At 41.8% G+C, this 21,074-nt stretch overlaps 1 protein-coding gene across 5 annotated transcripts in view; it reads left to right on the forward strand.

Annotated features, from left to right (window-relative positions):
- Positions 1 to 21,074, forward strand: part of arl15b (ADP-ribosylation factor-like 15b) — a 270,422-nt gene that overhangs the window by 133,350 nt on the left and 115,998 nt on the right. For all 5 annotated transcript variants that reach the window (XM_078219412.1, XM_078219396.1, XM_078219387.1 and 2 more), the window contains one exon: positions 6,049 to 6,257. In XM_078219412.1, the coding sequence (XP_078075538.1) occupies positions 6,049 to 6,257 (209 nt within the window). The remainder of the gene's footprint in view (positions 1 to 6,048; positions 6,258 to 21,074) is intronic.

Below are 21,074 nucleotides of genomic sequence, written 5' to 3' on the forward strand. Positions count from 1 at the left end.
AAGATATTGACAGCAATCCATCATGTCGTTCCTGCTGTGCATCTAGATGTTCAGTAAGAAGTCTCACAACACCAGGTTAAAGTCCAACAGGTTTATTTGGTAGCAAATACCATAAGCTTTCGGTGCGCTGCCCCTTCGTCAGATGGAGTGGATATCTGTTCTCCAACAGTGCACAGAGACACAGAAATCAAGTTACAGAATACTAATTAGAATGCAAATCTCTACAGCCAGCCAGGTCTTAAAGGTACAGATAATGTGGGTGGAGGGAACATTAAACACAGGTTAAAGAGATGTGTATTGTCTCCAGACAGAACAGCTAGTGAGATTCTGCAAGATCAGGGGGAAAGCCCTTCGTCGTCCAGTACTTCCCCGGAGCGGAGAAGCTACGGCATCTCCTCCGGAGCCTTCAACATGTCATTGATGAAGACGAACATCTCGCCAAGGCCATCCCCACACCCCCACTTCTTGCCTTCAAACAACCACGCAACCTCAAACAGACCATTGTCCGCAGCAAACTACCCAGCCTTCAGGAGAACAGTGACCATGACACCACACAACCCTGCCACAGCAACCTCTGCAAGACGTGCCGGATCATCGACACGGATGCCATCATCCCACGTGAGAACACCATCTACCAGGTACACGGCACATACTCTTGCAACTCGGCCAACGTTGTCTACCTGATACGCTGCAGGAAAGGATGTCCCGAGGCATGGTACATTGGGGAAACCATGCAGACGCTATGACAGCGGATGAATGAACACCACTCGACAATCACCAGGCAAGACTGTTCTCTTCCTGTGGGGGAGCACTTCAGCAGTCACAGGCATTCAGCCTTGGATCTTCAGGTAAGCGTTCTCCAAGGCAGCCTTCACGACACACGACAGCGCAGAGTCGCTGAGCAGAAACTGATAGCCAAGTTCCGCACACATGAGGACGGCCTAAACCGGGATGTTGGATTTATGTCACATTATCAGTAACCCCCACAGCTTTCCCCCTGATCTTGCAGAATCTCACTAGCTGTTCTGTCTGGAGACAATACACATCTCTTTAACCTGTGTTTAATGTTCCCTCCACCCACATTATCTGTACCTTTAAGACCTGGCTGGCTGTAGAGATTTGCATTCTAATTAGTATTCTGTAACTTGATTTCTGTGTCTCTGTGCACTGTTGGAGAACAGATATCCACTCTATCTGACGAAGGGGCAGCGCTCCGAAAGCTTATGGTATTTGCTACCAAATAAGCCTGTTGGACGTTAACCTGGTGTTGTGAGACTTCTTACTGTGCTTACCCCAGTCCAACGCCGGCATCTCCACATCACATCTAGATGTTACACACTGCTGCCATTTGCGCCTGTGGTGGAGGGAGTAATTGTTTAGTGTGGTGAATGGAGTATATTTCTTCTACCCTTCTTTCCCAAAGCTCAGAAGTTTCCTCCAATTTGGATAACTAGTCACTTTTCCTCATAGAGATGCAATGCTCTGGAGCAAAGCATTCCATTTTCGAATGACACTTTGTGTTAATTAGTTGAGGTGACATCAAGGCATGAACCTGTCCATGCAAAATGTGGACCACATTCGGGCTTGGGCTGACATATGACAAGTATCCTTCACGTCACACACAAGTGCCCAACAATCACCATCTCTAACAGGAGAGAATCTAACCATCTTCCCGTGACATTCAACGACATTACCATTGCTGAATTCCCCCACCATCAATATTCTGGGGGTTTACCGTTGGCAAGAAACTTAACAGAAACAACCATATAAATACTGCGGTTTTAAGAGCAGGTCAGAGTCCAGGGATTATGTGGCCAGTAACTCATCTCCTGTCTTCCAAAGTCTGTCTGTTATCTACAAAGCACAATTCAAGAGCGTAATAGAATATTCTCTACTTGCCTGGGTGAGTGTGGTTCCAAAAACACATGTCCCACACTATCCAGGCCAAAGCAGCCTGCTTGATTGGCACTCCATTCACCACACTAAATAATTACTCCCTCCACCACAGGCGCAAATGGCAGCAGTGTGTAACATCTAGATGCACAGCAGCAATCTTGCAAAACAGAATCTTCCAAGCATGCAACCTCAACCACCAGAAGGATAAGGGCAGCAGTACATACAAGTTCCCCTCCAAGCCACACACTGTCCAGACTTGGAACTACGTCACTGTCACTAGGTCAAGATCCTGGAGCACCCTTCCTCACAGCACCATGGGCGTACATACACGTGATGAACTTCAGGGATTCAGGAAAGCAACTGAACGCCACTTGCTAGAAGGCAGTTGGGGTTGGGCAACAAACACTGGCCTTGCCGCTGATGCTTGTATCCCAGGAAATATTTTTTTTTAATGAAATTCTTCAAACCCTTGTTACTAATTTATTGATCACGGTGGCACAGTGGTTAGCACTGCTGCCTCACAGCACCAGTGACCCGGGTTCGATTCCTGGCTTGGGTCACTGTGTGGAGTTTGCACGGTCTACCCATGTCTGCGTGGGTTTCCTCCAGGTGCTCAGGTTTCCTCCCACAGTCCGAAAAACATGCTGGTTAGGTGCATTGGCCATGCTAAATTCTTCCTCGGTGTACCCGAACTGGCGCCAGAGTGTGGCGACTAGGGGATTTTCACAGTAACTTCATTGCAGTGCTAATGTAAGCCTACTTGTGACTAATAAATAAACTTCTAACTTTTGATCATTTTAATTTGAATACTGTTCATCACTGTCTACCTAAATAGTTTTTCCCTAATCACAATTTAAAACTCTTGATTTTAAAAACTTTCACTAAATTTAGTTACTTGTCTGTTCAATTGAAAGTGGCTCCCAAGTTGCTTATAATTATAGTTTCCCTTCTCTGGTACAATTATGATGAATCTACACTATCCTCCCACTGATCGGACACTTAAAACGTATAACTTGCTCTAAATCATTATTACTTTTGCTTGGGCTGTACTCTGATTTAGAAAACAATGTTTTGGCTGTTTTTAAGACTTTATGGGTCCTAATTTTCAAGGGAGAGGAGGGATCTCATTTTGTTTTCATACAGTGTAGGATCAGGCTTCAACTCTGGAGGGGCAACACTGCGGGGGCCCCAGGCTGGCCAGCAAATGGGGAGACTGACAGATTGGGACCACTGCACATGTGCAGAGTTCCAGAGCTGTCAGAATCTGGCACGAATAGGCCCTGCCCGGGTTTTTAATGATAGTCACGATTGTGACCTCTGCAGTGCACAGAGTGGGGAGATTCAGGTCTGAAGCTGCACTGAAGGACAGTTGTGATCTAGAACAGTTTTCCCAACAATTCAGCACTTTTGGGAGAATCGCCCCCATTAACTCTCTTTCTTTCTGTACAGATGCTGAGGATTTACAGCATCTTCTTTTGGGAAATCTTTCTTTACATGTAATGTAGTGGTGAAGGAAGAAAGCCTGGAGCAAATTAACAATCTGGTGCCATGATGAGGAGCTTATGGGGTTCCTCATCCATACCTAGTGAGCTTGTGTTCAACTTGCACTGCTGTCCCTCTAACTTTGTTACCTTACAAACTTAAAAATACTTGATAAAAGCAAATTAGTGTGGATGGTGGGATCTGAAACCAAAAGAGAAAATGCTGGAAAATCTCAGCAAGTCTGGCAGTATCAGTAAGGAGAGAAAAGAGCTTTGACAAAGGATCATCTGGACTCGAAACGTCAGCTCTTTTCTCTCCTTACAGATGCTGCCAGACCTGCTGAGATTTTCCAGCATTTTCTCTTAAAAATACTTGACCAGGTTACAACAAAAATTTGAAAATGACTGTTCTCTAAACCGTTTGTGTTTTTCATAACAATTTGAAGTGATATTACCTGAAGGAAAAAGTTGATTTGAAATTTTCCAAACCAGGGAAGCCACTTTGTCTGATGTTCCTTGAGATCATATCCAATAATGAGTAAGCTTGAAACAGCATGACTCCATCCAATAACTTTCCACCTTAAAAACCTAAACATTTGGTGGATTTTGACCAGTCTGATAGTACTTTTCCTGTAAACCAGGCAGAGTATATTCTTCTTTAGGATAGACATTATCAGGTTTGTTGCAATTTTATTGTTAGAAATATGGCCAATGCTGCAGAAAAATGACGTATTCCCTTGACTGTTGCCAAAGATTAACTTGAAACAAGAAAATAATCAGTTGGACATTACAAATCTGTGATTTTGCAGATGAGGATATTCGTTAAATATTATTTTCTTGAGAAATTAATAAAACTTGTATGACATTGCTGCTGATTCTTTGAGTGCCCACCTCCCATCTTATTCCCCTATTTATTGAATTGTGCTTTACTCTACTCTCAAAGTGTCCTCAGGTTGTGGATGTTGCCACAATAACTTTATAGCAATTGAGAAGATGATGATGGGCTGCTGCCTTGAGTCATAATTATTTGTGCAAATGTGTGGCTTGCTAAACCATTTCAGGGGATGTTAAAAGTCAGTTATGTAGTGTAGACCAGATTTGCATGCATGCCAAGCAGAATGTGATGACAGGCTCCCTTCCCTGTAGAATATTAATGAAATTGTTGGGTTTTTGTTCTGATTTGGCAGTCTTTGTGTCATTTTTCCTGATGCTAACCCACAATGTACTGCATTTATTGAATCCAGTTTCATATTTTTGCTGTAGTGGAATTTGATGTCACGATCTCTTGGTGGTTGATGGTTTTATTTGATTTGATTTATTATTGTCACATGTATTAACATACAGTGAAAAGTGTTGTTTCTTGCATGCTATACAGACGGCATAGAGAAGGAAACGAGAGTGCAGAATGTAGTGTTACAGTCATTGTTAGGGTGTAGGGAAAGATCAACTTAATGCAAGGTAGGCCCATTCAAAATTCTGAAGGCAGCAGGGAAGAAGCTGTTCTTGAGTCGGTTGGTATGTGACCTCAGACTTTAGTATCTTTTTCCCAACAGAAGAAGGTGGAAAAGAGAATATCTGGGGTGCTTGGGGTCTTTAATTATGCTGGCTGCTTTGCCGAGGCAGCAGGAAGTGTAGACAGAGTCAATGGATGGGAGGCTGGTTTGCATGATGGATTGGGCTACATTCACGACCTTTTGTAGTTTCTTGCGGTCTTGGGCAGAGCAAGAGCCATACCAAGCTGTGATACAACCAGAAAGAATGCTTTCTATGGTGCGCCTATAAAAGTTGGTGAGAGTCATAGTTGACATGTCTAATTTCCTTAGTCTTCTGAGAAAGTTTTATGTGATAGACTAGAAATATAATTATGTAAAATTTGGTGTAATATGATTTGTTATTTTCTAATTTTGTTCAAGCATTAATGTAGTTTTCAAAAATGGTCAACTGCTCAATTATAGCACAATATTTTGATATAATTGCAAAGTGGTGGACAAATAGGTATGAACATTTTGAATAAAAGTAATATTAACATCATATGATTTGTTCAAATGCAACAATGAACATAAGCAAAATACATGAGCATTTGGGAATCATGGGCTACCCTTGTGAGAATTGGCAGAGTTCTTGTATGAGTTCAAATTTCAGAATTCTACTTCTTAATCCAGAAACAGTAATTGCAATTCTTGATTTATCCTTGATTTGAAAAAAAAACATACCAAAATAGTTTTTCTTTATCCACAATTCCCTTTTTTGAAAATGCCAGCATTTAGGAAGATAATTGTGCTATTTTTGAAAAATATCTATGTTTTAAAGAAGCCAGTTAGGATGGCACGATGCTGTCTCTCAGCGCCAGGGACCCAGCTTCGATTCCGGCCTTGGGCGACTGTCTGTGTGGAGTTTGCACATTCTCCCCATGTCTGTGCATTTCTTCCGGGTGCTCTGGTTTCCTCCCACAGTCCAAAGAAGTGTCGGTCAGGTAGATTAGCCATGGTAAATGCATGGAGTTATAGGGAAAGGGAGGAGGGGAATTGGCCTGGGTCAGAAGCTCTTTTAGAGTCGGTCCAGACTTGGACCAAATGGCCTCCTTCTGCACTGTAGGGATACTATGATTTCTATGGTTTATTTTCCTTCAATGAATGCATTTTTAAAACTTGTTTTTGTAAATTCTCTTAAGGGGCAGACAATATACGCAAATACTGGAGTCGATACTATCAAGGATCTCAAGGAGTAGTATTCGTGTTAGACAGTGCGTCATCCGAAGATGATCTAGAAACTGCGCGGAATGAGTTGCATTCGGCTCTTCAACATCCACAGCTGTGTACTTTGCCATTTTTAATATTAGCCAACCACCAAGACAAACCAGCAGCACGGTCTTTACAAGAGGTAATTTTTCATGACCTTTTTACAATCTCTAACTAATCCGATGAGAAGATGATCATTTTTGCTATATAAATTTTTTGAATATTATAGAAAAGTGAGCTGTTAAAGACTGTCGCTGAAATTCTACCACTCCATGGAATTGGAGCGGGCGAGGGGCAGACAATGGAAATGTCCATTGACCTTGGGGGGGGGGGGGGGAGGGGGGGGGATTTCCGGTCTCGCTCAAGCTAGGCCGTAGAATCCCGCCCTGTATCTTTTGAACTCAAGCTACTCAATGTTTAAATAGATTTAAAAAGTAACATCACTTTATTGCATTATATACATGGTACAAAAATCCTGTATTATCAGCATTTAAATTTGTCTTTCCTTGCCTGCTCTAAAGTAATACATATATCCAAAGTGAGATACCTTCTTTCGAATTCAACTATTACTTTTGGGAAATTAAAGTACTCTCGTATTCGAGTTGCTGATCTCAGTAAATGATGATTTTCAGTGATGCAATTTTACTTATGATGGATTTATTGCCACAACAAATATGTTGGTTTGCTTGGAATGTAACGAGGCATCTACCTCATTCTCATAAGATTTTGAAATTATGGGGGTATTTTCTATAGTTTTTCCCCATTTCTCAATCCCTTGCCATGAGCAATAGTTTTCAATCCCAGGAATAATTTTATTCAGCGGCTCAATGCGCCATTTTGCTGTTTATCGATTCTGACATGTCCTCTGATCAATGTGACTCTGCTTCCTTCAACTTGGATGCAGAAGTTGGCACAATTGTACACAGCCTGTCTCCATGATTTTTAATTCCTGAAAGGAAGCATGATAAAAGTAAAATTTAATTTACCTGCTTTTCATTTTTAAAGATGTTCAATACTTACTTATCAGTTCTGTTTCACAGGGAGCATAAAGAGACATTGAGCACAAATTGCTTCAGCGAATCAAATTTAGTGCATATTCATTGTATCCCAAGAATGAATATGCGAACTGCATATTTCTTCTTCTTATCCAACTTAATTGCTCTGGGAAGTTGAGGTTGGGTCTTTGAGCCACTGCAGAACAGTGTGATATAATTGCATGGCTTGGTTGGATACTTCAGTAGGCAGTTAAGAGCCAACCATGTCAGTGTGTGGATTGGGGTTACACATTGATCAGACTGGGTCAACAGGAGATTACCTTCCCTAATTAGGCATTGGTAAACCAGTTGGGTTTTTGGGACAAGTTTCATAGTTTGTACTGATGTATCCTCTTTTTCTTTCTATTTTTAAAATTAAGTTTGGTTCTCAAGCTATTGTGTTGGCATTTGAGTTTACATTCTCTGAGTTACTCCAATAACGCAACCACTATCCTATTGCCTACCTGATAGTCTAGCATTAACACCATAAGGTGTACAATCCTTTTGTTTATGTTAATTACTTGTGCTTTGCTTACAGGAAGAGGGCAATTATTTGATCTCTTGTATGCAACTGACCACTCTGTTAATATCTTGTCTTAAGTTATACATCAATTGTCCATTGCTTATAATTTGATCCTGGCACAAATGCTACCATAAGAAAATGATAATTGCCCTTTTGGTTTTCACTATATTTTAAGTGTGTTAACCTGATGACTCTACATGACCAATGATTTGTTGCCTCAATTTGGCCTGAAGATCTGATTCTACAGAATCTCTCTTGTATATATCAGTATGCTTCACTTTGTATTTGAGGTTGAAAAATCACTACTGGGATTGTAACTTTTATATTTTAAAACCAAATTTAAGTTGACTCACAATGTTTTATTTTCTTCAATATATTTATACTAAACTGTAGCATTGATGTGAAATTGTTATTTGTGCTGATGCTGCAGTTGGTGTACCTACATGCAGGCTGAACCTGACAGTAGAATAAAGAGTAGTGAGACGCTCGGGAGGGAATCTCAGTTCAATTTACTAGGGATTTAAGATTGATTTAAGATTGACAAAGGTGTACAGCTCTTCTCCTGGATATTAACCTGTGATATCAGCTCGCCTGGGAGTTAATCATCATGAAAAGTTAGAAGACCTAAATTTAACCCCACATCTGTGTTTGATGGGTATGGGCTCTGTGGGAGGCAGTCATGCCCAGAAGTAAGTCAATGCAATTTCTTTCTTTGATGTTTGCAGCCCAGGCCTCCTTTAATTGTCTTGGACCACCAGCTCCCAATTTACTCTTGCCAGTTCCTGTCCACCAATATAATTCTGAACATCAGGTTTGGATGTAGGTTGGTTCTAACCTGAGGCCAGTGAATTGAAGTTTCCTGGGCCTCATGTTAAATGTGTCGGGTGAGGATGAAGCTTGATCTTTCCAGCGTCACACTTGCCCCTCACCCTAAGTTTAAAAACTGGACTTGAAAGTGATAAAAGTACAATAAAGGCGTCCCTGTTTTTATTCATTGTGCCACAAATGAATACAGGCATGGCTTTCATTGTATTTTTACAGTGCGAACACTAAATGTGCCTTTGCTTGCAAAATAAGTTAGTTTTTTTGAGACAGCTATTGGTTACTCAGTTTGATGTAGAAATCATAGAAACCCTACAGTGCAGAAAGAGGCCATTCGGCCCATCGAGTCTGCACCGACCACAATCCCACCCAGGCCCTCTCCCCATGTCCCCACATATTTACCCGCTAATCCCTCTAACCTACACATCCCAGGACACTAAGGGGCAATTCAGCATGGCCAATTAACCTAACCCGCACATCTTTGGACTGTGGGAGGAAACCGGAGCACCCGGAGGAAACCCATGCAGCCACAGGAAGAATGTGCAAACTCCACACAGACAGTGACCCAAGCCGGGAATCGAACCCAGGTCCCTGGAGCTGTGAAGCAGCAGTGCTAACCACTGTGCTACCGTGCCGCCCCAATCAAGCAGTGCTTGATCGGTGAACTCTGACACCAACTTTTAAACATTGCTATGAAACTGCTTACAGAAGAAATGTGTCCTTTCCATGGATCCACCTTGGCACCTAGTAATAAAGTGTTCTTAAGCCATCCCCATTGAAATTGAGTTAGCTATCAATTTGACTACAATACATGGCAGGAGGTTGAAATAAACTTGATTACAAACTAATGGTTCCCTCACTCAGATTATCATGGCACTGCTGAAGCAGTGCTACTTGTTCTCACTTGTTGTGCCAGCCGCACAGCCTGTTTTTAACCTTTATACGGTGGATAAAGAATTGCAAGTCGACTCCTTGTTAGTACAGTAATATTTATTCACACACACAATTGATATTAATCACCCACACAATCAATACTAAGTTATTCACAGAATAAAGTTCAACTTCAATAGTAGACTTTGACTGAACATTTGCGTGACTGGCAAATACCCAGGCAGATATTGGCCTTTATCTGTGTGTTGGTCTCTGTAATCCTCGACGTACTCTGGTCCTTCAGTCTGGTCTGACCATCTGACTCTGGTCTTCCTTCCATCGTTGGTGTGGTGGTCACCGTCGTTGTTGTTTATGGGAGAGAGATTCTCCTGTTGTGCAGCGCCTTTTATCCCACATTGGTATCGCGCCCTTTTGGGCAGTCTCTTGATTATCGCCAATGCTGTCATTGAATTGTTACAGCACAGAAGGAGGCCTTTCGACATGCCAAATTTGTGCCAGATTTTCCAATTTGCAGGTGAGGCTTTTTGCTTTGTGTGGATGGTCCTTAAATTTAGAAGCAAAATGGATGAGGGAGGGCCAAGTTAAGACTGGTGAAATGTGGATTGGTAGATTGGACTAAAATACCTCACATAGAGTTAATTTGGGATTAGAGGGATTTGTAGCTCAGTTTGAGATTAAACAGCATACTAAGGTGGGGGTCCAGCTTGAATCAGAGATATGGTATTAGGATTGGAGTGCAAAGATTTTCAGCAGGTGGGGAACGGGCAAAAGTTGTACACTGCTATTTCAGCACAGCAAGTCCATGCTTTTGCTTTGATTTATTATTGTCACATGTATTAACATACAGTGAAAAGTATTGTTTCTTGCGCGCTATACAGACAAAACATACCGTTCATAGAGAAGGAAACGAGAGAGTGCAGAATGTAGTGTTACAGTCATAGCTAGGGTGTAGAGAAAGATCAACTTAATGCAAGATAGGTCCAGTCAAATGTCTGATAGCAGCAGGAAAGAAGCTGTTCTTGAGTCGGTTGGTACGTGACCTCAGACTTTAGTATCTTTTTCCCAAAGGAAGAAGGTGGAGGAGAGAATGTCTGGGGTGCGTGGGGTCCTTAATTATGCTGGCTGCTTTGCCGAGGCAGCGGGAAGTGTAGACAGAGTCAATGGGTGGGAGGCTGGTTTGCGTGATGGATTGGGTTACATTCACGACCTTTTGTAGTTTCTTGCGGCCTTGGGCAGAGCAGGAGCCATACCAAGCTGTGATACAACCAGAGAGAATGCTTCCTATGGTGCTGTAAAAGTTGGTGAGAGTTTTAGCTGACATGCCAAATTTCCTTAGTCTTCTGAGAAAGTAGAGGCGTTGGTGGGCTTTCTTAACTATAGTGTTGGCATGGGGGGACCAGGACAGGTTGTTGGTGATCTGGACACCTAAAAACTTGAAGCTCCCAACCCTTTCTACTTTGTCCCCATTGATGTAGACAGGGGCATGTTCTCCTTTACGCTTCCTGGAGTCAATGACAATCTCCTTCGTTTTGTTAACATTGAGGGAGAGATTATTGTTGTCACACCAGTCCACCAGATTCTCTATCTAATTCCTGTACTCTGTCTCGTCATTGTTTGAGATCTGACCCACTACGGTGGTGTTGTCAGCAAACTTGAAAATCGAATTGGAAGGGAATTTAGGCACACAGTCATAGGTGTATAAGGAGTACAGTAGGGGGCTGAGAACACAGCCTTGTGGGGCACCGGTGTTGAGGATGATTATGGAGGAGGTGTTGTTGCTTACCTTACTGATTGTGGTCTGTGAGTTAGGAAGTTCAGGATCCAGTCACAGAGGGCCAGGTCACAGAGTTTGGAGATGAGTTTCGTGGAAATAATAGTGTTGACTACAGCTCAGCCTTCAATCAGTAGGAGTCTGACATAGGTGTCTTGTTCTCTGGGTCTTCCAAGGTCGAGTGCAGGGCTAGGGCAATGATGTCTGCTGTGGATCTGTTGCGGCAGTAGGCAAACTGTAGTGGATCCAAGTAGTCCGGGAAGCTGGAATTAATTCGTGACATGACTAACCTTTCAAAGCACTTCATAATGATGGACGTCCGAGCCACCGGCCGATAGTCATCAAGGCATGCTGCTGGAGTGCATGGTATCTCCAGGGGCAAGTGCCACCAAAGTACATATGGTGATTAGTGGTGGAATGATGGGCTTCTGACAACGTAGTCTAGTTAAAAAACAAAAGCTCATGGGTTCCAGGGGAATGTAGCAAACTCAACACAAAAATTGATTCAGTGGCAGGAAACAAAGGGTAATTATTGGCAGGTGTATTTTGCGACAGGAAAGCTGTTTCTCCTGTGGTTCCAGAGGGCTCAGTACTAGGTTCCCTGCATTTGTGATATATATTAATGATTTAGACATGGATGTAAGGGGGATGATCAAGAAGTTCGCAGATGACACAAAAACTGGCCACATGATTGTGGAAGCTGGGGACTGCAGGAAGATATCAACGGCCTTGTCAAGTGGTAAATGAAAATCAGCCCAGGGGAGTGTGAGCTGATGCACTGGGGAAGGCCAAACAAGGCAAAGGAATTCACAGTAAATGGAAGGATACTGAGAAATATAGAAATGAGGGGCCCCGGAGTGACTGTTTGCAGATTAGGTTGATAGGTGGTTAAGAAAGCATATGGAGTCCTTTCCTTTATTAGTTGAGGCATAGACTATAAGAGCAGGGAGGTTATGCTCGAACTACGTAAAACATTAGTTAGGCTACAACCTGAGTACTGTGTGCAGTTCTGGTCATCTCCCAGTATTTGCACTGGAGAAGGTACAGAGGAGGTTGACAAAGATGTTGCAAGGGCTGGAAAATTGAAGCTGGGGTTCTCCTTGGAACAGAGGAGGCTTTGGAGAGGTTTGAATGAGATGTATCAAATTGTGAGAGGCCTGGATAAGCGGGTGGGAAGGGTCCATTTCCCTTCACAGCAAGATCAGTGACTAAGGGGTATAGATTGCTAGAAGGATTAGGAAAAGGATGCGGATTTTCTTTTCATCCAGAGTGTCATGGGGATCCAGAACACACTGCCTGAAAGGATAGTAGAGGCAGGAACACTAATTTCAATTAAAGGTTCCTGGATGTGCACTTGAAGCACCATAACCTGTAGGGCTGTGGACCAAATGCTGGAAAGTGGGATTAGGCTGGATGGCTCGGTTTCTGTTTTTGGCCGATCCAGATACAATATGCCAAGGGGCCTCCCTCTGTTCTGTAAACTTTCTATAATTCTATGAAGCTTTCTATGATTAACCAGTTTATTTTAGATGAATAACTACCTGCATATAAAGATAATGTAACCAAACCTGTTGATCATTGGCATGCAATCAAAGACCTGAAGAGAGAAAAGCAAGTTGTGAATAGGAAACAAATAGTCTGGAAAGAAATAGGTTAAGTGAGTGGTCTAGAATTTGGTGTATGGAGTACAATGTGAGGTTGTCCACTTAAGCAGGAAGAATAGAAAAGCAGAATATTATTTAAATGGAGAGGGACTGCACAATGCTGCTGTGCAGAGGGATTTGGATGGCCTTGTACATAAATCTCAAAAGATTAGCATGCATGTGTAAGGAAGTTAAAACTAGAGGACACAACCTCAAAATAAAGGGGGGTCGGTTTAAGACAGAGTTGAGGAGGAACTTCTTCTCCCAGAGGGTGGTGAATCTCTGGAATTCTCTGCCCACTGAGGTGGTGGAGGCTACCTCGCTGAATATGTTTAAAGCGCGGATGGATGGATTCCTGAGCGGTAAGGGAATTAAGGGTTATGGGGATCAGGCGGGTAAGTGGTACTGATCCACGTCAGATCAGCCATGATCTTATTGAATGGCGGGGCAGGCTCGAGGGGCTAGATGGCCTACTCCTGCTCCTATTTCTTATGTTCTTATGTTCTTATGTGCAACAGGTAATTAGGAAGGCAATTGTAATGTTAGCCTCCATTGCAAGAGACATGGGGTATAAGCATAGGGAAGTCTTGCTAAAACTGTGCAGTGCTGTGATGAATTTTGGTCTCTTTCCTTAAGGAGGAAGGCATCACTGAGAAAGTGACGGGGAACTATAGGTTCCCCAAACTAGCTCCCTGCTAATTCAGAAAAGGCGCAATTCTTGAAAAAGACTATATTTAATCTTTGTGTCTTTTTTTTGTAATTACCAAGTGGATCGGGGAGCCTATAGTTGCTCATTGCTTTCTTCTTGGCAACATCTCAGCCAGCATCAACTTGCCAACTTTATCCAATAAATTGTTGTAATTGTTTGAAATTTGGCTTTCGTACGATTGTCCTGATAAGTGCACGATGAAAAGCTTGAGCAACATGTCTCTTTTTTCAGGGATGTACCTGTATTGGAAGCAATTCCTAGAAAGTTCACTGGGCTGATTACAGGATTGAAGAGGCTGTCTTCTCTTATGAGCGGGTTGGGCCTATACTTATTGGATTTCAGAAGAATGAGGAGTGATCTTTTTGAAACATGAGAGATTTTGAGAGGGCTTGGCAGGGTAGATGCTAAGAGGATGTTACCCTTCATGGGAGAATTGGAACTGTGTTTAAAAAAAAAAATAAGGGGTCTCCCATTTAAGAGTTGGAATTCCCTTTCACAGAGAGCAGTGGAAGCTGGATCATTGAATATATCAAGGCTGAGTTGGTCAGACTTTTGATCTACAAGTGAGTCAAGGGTTATAGGAGGCAGACAGGAAAATAGAGTTCAGGCCTCAATCAGATCAGCCATGATTTTATTCAATCACAGAGCAGGCTTGATGGGCTGAATGGTCCACTCCTACTCCTATTTCTTAGGATTTTCATAGAAGCAACAGCAACTTGTATTGCCTCTAATAATACAACCCAAAGCACTTCACAGGAGTGTTATAAAGCAAACATTAATGCAAAGATGCATCAGGAGATGTTCAGTCAATTGAGCAGAACCCTGGTCTAAGAGTTAAATTTTAAGGACCGTATTAAAGGAGGAAGGAGAGATGGGTTTATGGAGGTATTCCAGAGCCACCAATTGTGAAGGAGTTGAAATTGGCGATGCTCAAGAAGCCATAATTAAAGCAAAACAAATCTTGGAAATTTGCAGTGCTAGAGGAGAAAATAGAGATAGGGAGGGTGAGGCCACGGCCTAATTTGAAAATAGATTTAATTTAACAATCGAGGCATTGCTTGACCAGGAAGCAACAGGTGAAGTGAGCAGGTCTTGGTTGATAAAATTGAGATTTCTGCCTGTCAATCTTTGTGTTTTGTTATGCTGTAAGCAACATTTTAGATTTGCACATGTGAAACTAATGTGGATAAGCATTCCAAGGAACTTGGTTGCTTTTGTGATGGTTGCTGTTTGTGCTGAATTGAGGTGTGGAATCTTGAAGTACTCAGTGAACTGAGCATTGTTCTTAATATCTAACATTATTAAGTCCAGCTTCTTTTAAAATTGCCACATCGTCTTTCTCCACTGAAAGGCATCCTGCACACCCTTCTCTTGGACAGTGTTCATCTATTTTCCCCTCAACGATTCTTCACTCACTTTGATTTTGTCATATCAAAATCTGTTGGACAACTTGGTATCTGAGGAATTGAAGTTGTTGGTAGCTTTTTAGTGTGACCTGGTTGATCTTTGGTAATTTTCCATCTTTTTTTATCTGAGGCAATCAGTGTTGTTCATGTAAATCATTTGTTGCTTCTTTAAAATAAGTAATCCTAGAAACTTGCAACAAAAAAGGAGGCCATTTCAACCCATCTTGCCTATGAAGGCGCTTTAAAAGTGCTATCCAATTAGCCCTGACACCCCCACCCCCACAAACCACAGTCACACTCGCACCCTTTCCCTGCAAAATATTTGACCCAATTAGGACTTTTTTAACCAATGGAAATTTTGCAAGTGTGACATTGATATGATATCAATGATAGTATTAACAATTATTAAGTGCAAAATTCTTTATGATATTGATAGAGAAGTTATCAAATGTCATTTTCTCACTTCTGAACTGTCCATTTTGTTGAGAAAAAAGCCTGGATATCTCGCTTGTGATTTGTTGGAACAGGAAATGTTGATGGCCATTCATACATTTCATAATAATATTGGATGATGAATGGCTTGCACACACACAGACACACACGCACTTTATTTTATCCAGTCGTCTCAAAAACCAACTAAAATCAATTTGCTTGTATTTAAAATTTAGTAAAATACTGCTGTTGTGCTTTGGAGATTGAAGGTTCAAAGACTGAAATGTTTAAAAGGCGATGCACCGTATCCCTCAAGCACTCAGTACTACACATATTCCAGTCGCATTCTAACTATTAACATGAAAAGCTGTACATGATTTTTTTTTATGGAGGTGTTTCCTGAAACAAAACCAGATTTATTTTGCAATAAGCTCACAAAGCAGATGAATGTGCGTTCATACAATGCTGGCTGTTGAATTTCCTGTGGTGCTTGTTTTTGGGATCATCATAAATTAACACATTTTATGATGTGTATAATTGGCTCTGCTTAGTTATATTATGCAGTGAAGGAGAAATAGTGATATCAGTAGGCTTAACAAAATTCCATGTGGCCAATTTGTAACATGCATCAGTGTTCTTGGGTAAAATGCTGATTACCGGAAGAATTGGATAGCGTATTTTGTTACTTAATAAAGTTTTTAAAACCGTGCACAGATGCTGAAAATGCATTAATGATCTGTGACCATTAATTATTAGCATGTTAAGAAGTGCGGTGTAAAAGTATTTTAATGGATGCTTCCTATTTCTTGAACAGAAAAGAGCTGCTCCACATTCAGAAAGCAGCAATGCTCTCTTTTCCCTGCCACGTTACTCTGTGGCACCTCCACCACATTTATTGTTTTTATTAAAAATGCAAGCTAAAACTTCTGCAATATAACAGAATGGGAGAGCCGAGAAGGAGGTCATTCACCCCCCCCCCCCCCCCATTATGCAGATGCCAATTCTCTGCAAGAGGTCATTCCCCCACCCTTTCCCTGTAGTCCTGCAAATATTTTTTCTGCAGTTGTGTTTCAATTCCCTTTTGAAACCATATTTGAATTTGCCTCCACCACATTTTCTCAGTGCATTCTTGATCCTAACCACATGTTAGGTTTAAAAAAAAGTTTTTCTTTTGGATGTCACTTTTAAGGTGAATGGCAAAAATGCCAAATAGGTGTCCTCTGATTCTTGACCCGTCCAACAACATGAACAGTTTCTCCTTATCCACTGTGTTCAGAGCCCTCATGATTTTAACACCTCTATCAAACTTTCTCTCAACTTCCTTTTCCCTAAGGTAAACAACCCCAACTTTTCCAAACGATCCTTGCACCCTTTCCAATGCCATCACATCCTTCCTAGAATGTGGTGCCCCAAATTGGACTGATTAGTCAAGTTGAGGCCTAACCAGTGTTTTATAAAGTTTCGTTATAACTTTCTTGCCTCTCTTGTGCATCTAATTATAAAGCCCAGGATCTTGTATGCCTTTTTAAGCACTTTCTCAACCCACCCTGCCACCTTCAGCAATCTGTGCATATATACACCCCCTGTGTCTTTGCTCCTGCATCCCTTTTAAAATTGTATCCTTGATTTTATATTGTGTCTTCTTGTTCATTCTTCTAAAATGTATCATTTCACACTTTGTTGCACTAAATTTCATCTGCCAGATTTTCACCCATTCTCCCAGCTGAAGTCCTCATGAGATGCAATGCTTCCAAGTTTTGTATTACCTTCAAACTTTGGAATTGTTTTCTGTAAACCCAAGTTTGGATTATTAATATCGATCAGGAAAAGCAGTGGATCCTCTGCCTCCAGTCCAAACAACAATAACTTTCTGTTTGCTGAAAGTTGCTAGGCCAACTTCAGATCCATTCTGCCCATCTCCTTTCTACTTGATCGTTTTTAACTTTGCTGGCATGCTTATTATGGGGCACTTTGTCAAATGACTTTCTGAAGACTTTTTTTTGGCATCCTCTTCCTCCGACAAGACAGATGCAAAGTACTCATTTACTACTAAAAAGCAAAATACTGCGGGTACTGTAAATCTGAAATAAAAATAGAAAATGCTGTGTAACTAAAGTTCTGGCAGCATTTTCCTGACCAGCTTCATTATTTTTATTGCTAATTTAGTGTCTCATCCATGCCTTCTGCTTCCATATGTAAATCGATGTGTAAATGGGCTGCACAGTGGTTAGCACCGCTACCTAACAGCGCCAGGGACTTGGGTTTGATTCCTGGCGTGGGTCATGTGTGTGAAGTCTGCACATTCTCTCCATGTCTGCGTGGGTTTGATTTGATTTAATTTATTATTGTCACATGTATTAACATACAGTGAAAAGTATTGTTTCTTGCGCGCTATACAGACACAGCATACTGTTCATAGAAAAGGAAACGAGAGATGCAGAATGCGGTGTTACAGTCATAGCTAGGGTGTAGAGAAAGATCAACTTAATGCAAGGTAAGTCCGTTCAAAAGCCTGACAGCAGCAGGAAAGAAGCCGTTCTTGAGTCGGTTGGTACGTGACCTCAGACTTTAGTATCTTTTTCCCGACAGGTGGAAGAGAGAGTGTCTGGGGTGCATGGGGTCCTTAATTATGCTGGCTTCTTTGCCGAGGCAGCGGGAAGTGTAGACAGAGTCAATGGATGGGAGGCTGGTTTGCGTGATGGATTGGACTATATTCATGACCTTTTGTAGTTCCTTGCGGCCTTGGGCAGAGCAGGAGCCATACCAAGCTGTGGTACAACCAGGAAGAATGGTGCATCTGTAAAAGTTGGTGAGAGTTGAAAGCGGACATGCCAAATTTCCTTAGTCTTCTGAGAAAGTAGAGGCATTGGTGGGCTTTTTTAACTATCGTGTTGGCATGGGGGGACCAGGACAGGTTGTTGGTGATCTGGATGTTTAAAAACGTGAAGCTCTCGACCCTTCCTACTTCAATCTAATTGATGTAGACGGGGGATGTTCTCCTTTACACTTCCTGAAGTCAATGACAATCTCCTTTGTTTTGTTGACATTGAGGGAGAGATTATTGTTGCCGTACCAGTTCACCAGATTCTCTATCTCATTCCTGTACTCTGTCTCGTCATTGTTTGAGATCTGACCCACTACGGTGATGTCGTCAGCAAACCTGAAAATTGAATTGGAGGGGAATTTGGTCACACAGTCATAGGTGTATAAGGAGTATAGTAGGGGGCTGAGAACACAGCCTTGTGGGGCACCGGTGTTGAGGATGATCATGGGGGAGGTGTTGTTGCCTATCCTTACTGATTATGGTCTGTGAGTTAGGAAGTTCAGGATCCAGTCACAGTGCCAAGGCCCAGGCCATGGAATTTGAGTTGAGTTTCGTGGGAATAATGATGTTGAAGGCTGAGCTGTAGCCAATAAATAGGACTCTGACATAGGTCTCCTTGTTATCTAGGTGTTCCAGGGTTAAATGCAGGGCCAGGGCAATGGCATCTGCTGTGGACCTGTTGCGGTGATAGGCAAACTGTAGTGGATCCAGGTAGTCCGGGAGGCTGGAATTGATTCGTGTCATGACTAGCCTTTTGAAGCACTTCATAATGATGGATGTCAGAGCCACCGGCCGATAATCATTAAGGCACGCTGCTTGGTGTTTCTTGGGTGGGATGATGGTCGTTTTCTTGAAATAGATAGGGACTTCGGATTGTTGTAAATCGGGTTGCACCTGGGTTTCCTCCGGGTGCTCCGGTTTCCTCCCACAGTCTGAAAGATGTGCTGGTTAGATGCATTGGCCATGCTAAATTCTCCCTCCGTGTACCCGAACAGGCACCGGAGCACGGAAACTAGATTTTCACAGTATCTTCATTGCAGTGTTAATGTAAGCTTACTTGTGACACTAATAAATAAACTTTAAAACTTCTAATTAACTCTATTTCTCCTTTTACTGCTCTTCATTATGTATATACCTATAGAAAATTGTTAGATTCCTTTTTATGTTAACAGTCAATCTCTTCTCATAATCTCTGCTTTTCTTGCTTTTTTTTTTTGCTTCTCCTCTGAACTCGATATTCAGATTGTTCTTCATTTTTGTACCAACCTGACATTGTCCAAACACACCTCTTTTCAGCTTCATTCTTTTTTTTCATCCAAGGCTTTGTTCTACCTTTACCCCTTGTGGGAATGTATTTTGCACCCAAGCTATCTCCTGTTTAAAGGCAGCCCTTTGTTCTTGTTACAGCTTCACTGCCTCACCTTTGATTGCAATTTATCTGGGACAGTTTTGTTCTCATCCTGTTGAAATTATAGAAATAAACTTGTGTTATTCTCTACTTGCCCATTACATGCCATTTGTTCGATCAAACTATATTTATAAAGATTTCCAAAATGGGCTTAGTGTTTGAAAGAATTAGTTGTTAATTGCAGCAAATTATAAGAAATTCTAAAACATGTCAAAATAATCTAAAGTTTCCTCCCACATTCCAAAAATGTGCAAGTTAGATGGATTGGCCATACTAAATTTCTTGTTATTGTCACAGGATGTGTAAATTAGATGGATTAGCCATGGGAAATGTGTGTTGTGCTACAGGGATAGGGCAGAGAGAGTGCCTGGGTAAGAAACACAGTCAGATAGTTAGCGCAGACTGAATGGGTCGAATGGCCTTTTCTTCACTGTAGGGATTCTATTCTATTCTAGTGTACATCTTTTATATGGAAGCATTCAAGGCTAGAATCACTCGTGATGTTAGCAGATGAATGTTTTATGACCAAGTTGAATTACCAATATAGTGCAAGGTAAAAATGGATGAGACAAGGAAAGAAATAGATGATGAGTTTGGAGGAGGTGAAAATGGGAATAACGGAGTCATTACCAAAAGCTGCTGTCCAAAACAATGGTCCCACAGGTTATGAGCTGAAATTGTTGAACTCTTGTGTTGAGCACAGAAGTCTGTAAAGTGCCTAATGGAAAGATGAAGAGCTGTTCCTCAAGCTTCTTTATAAGAGTGTAGGCGGCTAAGGGCAGAGGGGTCAGACTGGGAGGGGGATGGAGAATTAAAATGACAGCTGATGGACATAGCTGCTATCCATACAGGTTCCCATAACGACTCCTTTTATTTGAATGAAGTGAATGGAGTCAAAGCAGAAATTGTTCAATGTAAGAGCAAGTTCAGCCATGCAGAGGAGGGTGATGGATGGGGATTGGTTGGACTTCCCTTCAAAAGCAGGCATGGAAAAGCCTTGTTCATCTTGAGGATGAGGTATTTATTGAGGTATTTGAAGCTCATAGTAAAAAGGGAATAGTTAGGTGCAGGAAACTAGAAACTCTGAAAGTGAGAGAGGATGTCACGAGTCATCTATGTAGTTGGAAGAGACGAGGGATGTGAGCAATATAGTCACGGTAGGAGAATATTCAGTGACATTGTGCAAGAACAGGCTGAAAAAAATGGGATCAAGAGAAAAGTTATGTTTGTGGATCTTGACTGTATGAGGTTGAGAGGCTTGCAAGGGAAGATCACCAGAAGATGTGAGGTCATTGACAGTCTGGGAATCAATGGCTTAATGTTGGTTGGTTGGACCAAGGTCTTGGTGGAAGTAGATGGAAATGTGTAGAGCTGCCTTTCAGCCTGTGCAAGGTAGTGGTTGTTGCCACACCAAACAACAGTGCCACACTTGTCAGTTTTAACAACAAAAACTGAGCGCTGCAAGTTCAGAGGGAGGATGGTTACAGTGAGTGAAT

This window comes from Mustelus asterias, chromosome 1, assembly GCF_964213995.1.
Source record: "Mustelus asterias chromosome 1, sMusAst1.hap1.1, whole genome shotgun sequence".
NCBI lineage: Eukaryota > Metazoa > Chordata > Chondrichthyes > Carcharhiniformes > Triakidae > Mustelus > Mustelus asterias.